At 59.0% G+C, this 7,116-nt stretch overlaps 1 protein-coding gene across 1 annotated transcript; it reads left to right on the top strand.

The window, feature by feature from the left end:
* The first annotated feature begins 3,602 nt into the window (after nucleotides 1-3,602).
* On the top strand, nucleotides 3,603-6,550 carry TPBGL (trophoblast glycoprotein like). The gene has a single exon (XM_032640654.1). It carries the CDS (start codon nucleotides 3,876-3,878, stop codon nucleotides 5,052-5,054), a length of 1,179 nt encoding a protein of 392 aa, XP_032496545.1. The 5' UTR covers nucleotides 3,603-3,875; the 3' UTR covers nucleotides 5,055-6,550.
* Nucleotides 6,551-7,116: the final 566 nt, after the last annotated feature.

Raw genomic sequence — 7,116 nt, 5'->3', positions numbered from 1 at the left:
AGGAGATGAGCAGGAAACCTGAGCTCCTGTCAGGCGGGTCCCAGTTAGCTGTGCCACCTTGAGGAAAGCACTTGACCTTTCTGGGAGGCCATCTCCTGGTGTAAAATGTAGATGGAGGATTTCACCTAGCTTGCTTCACAAGGGTGGATTGAGCCAGAGATTTTTAAATCATTATTTCATTTTGTAAATGTTCCCTGGTGCCTTCTCCATGCTGAAACTCTGAGCTGTGGGCTGACAACACAAGAAATCAGACAGTTCTGAGCCCCAGTTGCTGACAGTCAGGGGGCTCAGGAGAGCTCTAGCCCTCTGATCACTCAGTGAAGTTCAAAGGAGAGAGAAGGAAGCCATGAAGGCTTCCTGGAGGGGACAGAACTCAAGCTGAGCCCTGAGGGACAGTAGGCTGGACTGGAGAAATAGAATCAAGGGGAGAGAACACCTCAGGTGGGGCAAACAGCGAGCAATCCACTCGATGCATCAGAGAATAAACACACAGCCTCAGACACAACTGGACATACATTTATTGAACACCTACTGCATAGTGAACACTGACAACCCCAAGACGGAGAGGGCTATTCCTCCAGAGAACAGAGAGCCCCAAATGGCTCACAGACTTGGTTCTGGGGGAACCTGGACAGAGAAAAGGAACACCTGAACAAAGAGGAGGGTGGGGAGAAGGCAGGGTAGAGGCATATACGGAGACAGCAAGTGGAGACTCACTCCTTTTACTATCTACCAAGAATCTGAGGTATTGGGAGATGAAGGAACATGGAACAGAGCAAAACGACATGGGAACTAATTAGTCCCAGAAAAGGGCAATGCCTCGTCTAGAGTCACATGGATGCTAGGTGGCCAGACCCTAATGATATGGCTTTTCTTGTTTCAAAACCTTTTCCCTTCACGTTATCACAATAGCTCTGAAAGGACCAGGAATGACAGGAATTCAAAAGCCCACCTACTTTGCAGAAGTAGAAGCTGACAGCCCAGAGGTGGAAAGAGGTCCAAGGTGACACCAGACACACCCTGGCATCTGTTCTTGGCCTCAGGTTCCTGGGGTCAGGATGATATTTCCCTGTGGTGCTGGCACCTCTCAGATGCAGCTACTACCTTGGACAAAGCCCTGGGCAAGGACCCTGGGGCCAGGTTTCTAGGCAAAGCCCTGAGGACCACAGGCTTTGTGGCAAGTCCCTGGCCCTCTGGCCTCACCTCCGCATTTATAAAACACAGTCATTGCCTTGTTCTCTGCCACCTGATGGTCCTAGGTTCCCTCTGGTCCGCCTTTCCCCAACTGAGGCGTCTAGCACCTGCACACACACCCCAACCCCCTACCACCAAAGCTGCCTGCTACTCAGCAGGCATCAGCCCATCAGAAACCAGCCGCCATGGGACCTGGGGAGGGAGATCTGGCCTTGGGAGCTGGTCTGTGATTTCTTAGTGGCTGGAGGCAGAAGGGGCTCTATGCAGCAGGACAGAAAAGCAAAGACCTTTTCATTCATTCATTCATTTACGAACATTTACTGCACAGTCTCCTGTGCTAGTCCCTGTACCGGAAACACAATAGTGAAGAAGAGCCAGCGTCTCCCACTGGGGGGAGATGTCATGGCTGGGGCTTGGAGCTGACGTGGACCTGGACTGGGGTGAGTGCAAGAGCTGAGGGCTCAGCCTCAGTGGCATCTGTTTGAGCTCTTGTGCCCATATGAGAAAAGACACCACACCCTGTTAATTCCACAGACCGAGGGCAGGCGTGGGCTCAGGGTGTGTTGGCCGACCTCTGGATACACGTGCTTGCACGCATGAGTCTGTAAGCTTGCCCCTCTGAGAACACACCCAGGCACTTGCATGGCCCCAGAGGTAGGAAGGTTCAAATATGTATGTGCTCATGAATCTACGGACACATGCCAGGATGCACTCAAATCTATGTTTCTATGTGCACGCGTACGAATGAGCCTGCGTGTACTTGCAAGAGGCACATCTGAGGCTGCCTGGAACTGTGCACAAGCTTATGCAAGCCTTCCTGTGCATGTGTATGCACACCCAAGTGAGCATGAGTGTGTGTGTGTGTGTGCTTACGCGTGAACACACCTAGGTCTGTTTACGTCTAAGCTTGCTTCCCTGTGTACACGTGCATGTACAATCGCACATGTACATCTGTACAGACATGGCCAACATGCCTGTGCAAGTTCCTATTCTCATCTGCCAATACTTGGGAGTGACAATGGGGACAAGGGAGAAAAAGGGGAAGGGGAAGGGGAGGCCACCCCCCCACCCCCAGCATCAACAGCCCTGGGCCTTAACAATGGCCCTTGTCTGAGACCCAGGCCGCTGCAGGGTCTACATCTTTTCCTACCTTAAGTGGTGTTGATCTGTTGGTTGATGAGTTAAATATAACCTCAGGGAAGGAGTCAACCCAACAATCCCTAATTCAGGTGAAAGAGAATGACGCTTAGGTTGGCGGGAGCCTCTATCCCAACCAGCTCTGCTGATACCAGAAGGGCTTTCGGATCAAGTGTCAGTCTCTCCAGCCTGAATAATTCATGCCAAGGCAAGGAGTGCTCCCTTCTCAGGAGTCTGTCCCTTTAAATCAGGTCTGGAGCTTCCCAGTTCTGGAAAAAAAAAAAAAAAATCCAGAACAAAACAAACCTATAAACAGCTCAGCCCTGGCCCCTTCTGAGACCCCCACTCCCTGCTGCAAAATCTGCTCGCCGTCTCACAAACCCTCCTAACCCATTCAACATTTACAGGTGAGGTACCCTGGAGGGGAGGAGGGGCAGCTGATGGTATCCAACAACCCTAAGGTCCTGAGACCCAGAACAGCCTAGCGGGGGTACCAAGGTGCTGGGGCAGGGAGGGGACAGCAAAGAGCTGAATCACCACACCCACTGGGTCCCCGGGCCTAGGAGAGTGCTTGGGGGAAGAGTCCAGCCTGGTGGAGGAAATCAGATGGAAGAACTCCCGGCAGAGCAGCCAGTGACTTGGGGGGAGGAGGGGTGGAAGGAGGAGGCGATGTCGCTGACTTCCTCGGGGTGGATGGGATGGGGTGGGGTGGAGAAGACGTTGGTCTCCCGGGACTCGCAGGGTTGTTGACCGAGCCAGGCCTGATGTAACTGGGGTGGCAGAGGAGGGGGCTGAGGCTGGGGATTTCCCTCACTCCTAGCACAGCCCTCTCCTTGATCTCAAGGATAAGGTAGAGGCTGAAAAATGAGGAACTTTCCCAGCCCACCCCTCATCCCTGCCTGCGCTGGTAGGAGGAGCCCTAAATTCCTCCCCCCAAATTCTCGGCCGGCCGGTGATGCTGACCCACCTGCCTGCTCTCCCTAGCCCGGCCCCACCCCGCCGCACACATCCCAGAGAGGGAGGCGGAAGGTACCAGCCTAAGCGCGGGGGCTAGGGGGGAGATGAGGGGGAAATAAGTCAGAACCTCGGAGAGCCAAACTTCTCAGCAGTCCGGGAGCCCAGAGGGGGGAAGAGAAAGAGCAGCAGCCGAAAGCCCTGGTTCTCGGGAGCCTCCCACCCCGCCTCTCCGCAAGGAGGGCGCGGAGACACCGCCGGGGGCGGAGGAGGAGGCCGGGAGGCGGGGAGGGGGGAGGCAAACCCTGCCCACTCGGCTCCGAGCCCAGAACGGCCGCAGAAGTCGGAGGCCGGTGCGCAGGGCGAAGAGGGCACCGGGGGCGGGGGGCTCCGCTCCCCGCCTGACCCCTCTCGCCCCAGCCAGGAAAGTGAAGGCTCCTCGGACTATAGAGCCAGCGGAAGGACCGACCACAACTGCCGGGCGCTCCCGATCGAAGACTTGCCCCACCCGCCCCCCTCCCCGCCCCCACGGGGCTCCGAACTCACTGGTGAGCGCGGCGGCCCGGGCGCTGGATGCGGGGGCAGCCGTGATGGCCCCGCGCGCCGGACAGCCGGAGCACAGGGGCCCGCTACTGCCGGGGTTGCTGCTCCTGGCGGCGGCGCTGAGCCGACCCGCCGCACCCTGTCCCTTCCAGTGCTACTGCTTCGGCGGCCCTAAGCTGATGTTGCGCTGCGCGTCGGGCGCCGAGCTCCGGCAGCCGCCGCGGGACGTGCCACCCGACGCGCGCAATCTCACCATCGTGGGCGCCAACCTGACTGTGCTGCGCGCGGCCGCCTTCGCCGGCGGGGACGCGGACGGGGAGGAGGCGGAGGCGGAGGCGGCGGGCGGCGTGCGCCTGCCGCTCCTGACCGCTCTGCGCCTCACGCACAACAACATCGAGATGGTGGAGGACGGCGCCTTCGACGGGCTGCCCAGCCTGGCGGCGCTCGACCTGAGCCACAACCCGCTGCGCGCCCTGGGCGGCGACGCCTTCCGCGGGCTGCCCGCGCTGCGCTCCCTGCAGCTCAACCACGCGCTGGCGCGGGGCGGCCCCGCGCTTCTGGCCGCGCTGGACGCCGCGCTCGCCCCGCTCGACGAGCTGCGCCTCCTGGGCCTGTCGGGCAACGCGCTTAGCCACCTGCCGTCCGCCGCGCTGCGCCGGCCGCGCCTGGAGCAGCTGGACGCGCGCCTCAACGCGCTGGCCGGCCTGGGCCCCGACGAGCTGCGCGCGCTGGAGCGCGATGGCGGCCTCCCCGCGCCGCGCCTGCTGCTCGCCGACAACCCCCTGCGTTGCGGCTGCGCTGCGCGCCCCCTGCTGGCCTGGATGCGCAACGCCACGGAGCGCGTACCCGACGCGAGGCGCCTGCGCTGCGCCTCCCCGCGGGCGCTGTACGACCGGCCTTTCCTGGACCTGGACGAGGCGGGGCTGCGCTGCGCCGAAGGCGACGCCGACGGTCGCGGGGAAGAAGTGGAACTTGACGGCCCGGAACTGGAAGCGTCCTACGTCTTCTTCGGGCTGGTTCTGGCGCTCATCGGCCTCATCTTCCTAATGGTGCTCTACCTAAACCGCCGTGGCATCCAGCGCTGGATGCGCAACTTGCGCGAGGCCTGCCGGGACCAGATGGAGGGCTACCACTACCGCTACGAGCAGGACGCAGACCCGCGCCGCGCGCCCGCCTCGGCCGCCCCCGCCGGTTCTGGGGCCACTTCCCCCGGTTCGGGCCTCTGAGCTTCGCTTGTTGGGACTTGGGGGCTACCCCTGCCAGCTGATGACCTGTCCCGAGGCTGTGGGTATGAGACACCCGCGAGCTTGGGGCTTTGAGACCTACGCCTGACCGATCTGAGACCTTTGGATTATGGCATCTCCCCCACCTGGAGGCCCCAAGCTGTACCCCCCTCCCCAGCCTCTGAGAGCTGTCACCATCAAAGACCCAGAGGCACTCTCTTCTGGATTCCAGAAATCCCATCCACCCATCCCAAGCTCTGACAGCCCTCCTGAACCACCAGAAGCCCCCTCCCCCTTTCAGCACTCACCCAGAGACCTTGTCCTTCAATCCGAAGGCCCTGGGACTGCTTCCACTACCCTGTGCTTTGAACCCAGACCTCTCAGCAGGAAACATCCCCCTAGACTACACTCCAGCTTGCAGCCCTCAGCTCCCTTCGAGGGCTCAGGGACCCTCACATCCCATTCTGGTCTCAGAAGCAGAGCAACCCCACCAGGAGGTTTCTGTGGACTTTGAGCCTTTCTTCTTCTCGTTTGGGAGCTCTTAACTCTCCATCCTGCATAGAACCTACATCCCGGGAGTCTGAGGGTTGGGCACCCTCCCCCAATCTGAGGATATATTTCATACCACCCACCACCCCAGCTCTTGCTCAGGCCCCTCCCTTCCTTGGCCCAGGCTTGGGGTTCAGCTCTTCTCTATCTCTCCCATCCGAGGGACAGGCACACCCCTTTATAGCCTTAGCGTGGAGCTGATCCTCAGCCTTTCCCACTTTTGGCTCTGATACCCTAATACTCAGTCCTTGTCCCCAATCTCAAACTCTCAGCTCTTCACCCCGATCTGAGTTTCCTCCCCCTGCCCAAGTCTTAGGCTCTCAATTCCTCCTACATCCGTCGCTTGCACTCAGTACCCACACTGCCACTCACTGGCTCAGGGTCCAGTGAGGAATCCATCCCTGGGATATGCCCAGCCCCCTTTCCTCTTAAGGATGAGCTCTCTAGCCCTGCAAAACAGGCGCAGATGCGAAGCACCCCGCAGCCATACTAGCAGATCCCCATGGGAGATCCTGGAGGAGAGAGTCCTGGGGGTGCAAAGTAGATGGTCTGGCCTCACAACCAGGGTCACCTGACCATTGTGCCACAGAGGGGGTGGGGGAGGGGCTCCGAAGGGCTGGGAGCTGCTGGCCACATTCTCTTTCCCACCCATGTGACTCTTCTCCCTTGGAGAGTCCTCTCGGCCACCTCCCCACCGCTGTCCCCCCGTATGCCTTCTGGGAGAGGAAGGGAAAAGCCCTCCGGTCCAGGGTCAGAGCCTCAGCGCCCTGCCTTCTTCATGATCCCAAAGCACAACTGGTGAGTGGGAGGGGGCCGCCTCTCCCTGACTCCCACCCCCTGGGTCAGGCAGAATGGCTGGCCTGTGCTACTTCTGCACACAGGAAGTCACCCTCCTTCAACATATTGCCTGAGGCCTGCCTTCCCACCCCATCCTGGAAATCTGGATCTCCCTTGGGCAGTTTTCTATAAAGTCTGCAATAATCTCAGATACTCTGCTCTTGTAAACGGTGCCATGTCATTCCTGCTGACCTTGGGTCATTAAAGGGGGTGGGAGGGGACACTTAGAGCAGTTTAGACCTTCCTGAGGTGAAGCAGGGACTCTTGATGTCTTCTCCCGGACTGTGGGAGAAGAAAAGGTTCTGACTGTACATAGTAAGCTTGAGGCTAGACACATGGAGGGACTTCCCATTGGGATGGCATTGCTCTGCAAACCAGTTCGCTTTTTATGCTGAGACAGTGTTATCTGCAGCCAGGGTAGGGTCCTGCACTTCCTCTACATCCTCTTACCCTTCGGTTCCTCATTACTGCGGTGGCGTGGAGGGTCATGGGGGAGATGTAGTTGGACTGACAGACACTAGCATCAGATGAGGCTATCAGGGAACAAATCCAGCTGCAGACAATCAGAGGCAGTTAATTCAGACAGAAAAGAGGAGGAATCATTATTTGCTGCTTTGACATCGTCCCCTCTGTTGAACTACCGGGTACTCCCTTATGTCCTGTGTCACGCCAGGCTTTC

Source organism: Phocoena sinus, chromosome 8 (assembly GCF_008692025.1).
Source record: "Phocoena sinus isolate mPhoSin1 chromosome 8, mPhoSin1.pri, whole genome shotgun sequence".
Lineage (NCBI taxonomy): Eukaryota > Metazoa > Chordata > Mammalia > Artiodactyla > Phocoenidae > Phocoena > Phocoena sinus.
The sequence above is the reverse complement of the archived record's forward strand: the minus strand, read 5'-3'. Positions and strand labels throughout refer to the sequence as shown.

Coding starts and splice junctions, on each gene's coding strand:
- TPBGL (XM_032640654.1), top strand. CDS start 3,876: ATGGCCCCGCGCGCCGGACAGCCGGAGCACAGGGGCCCGCTACTGCCG.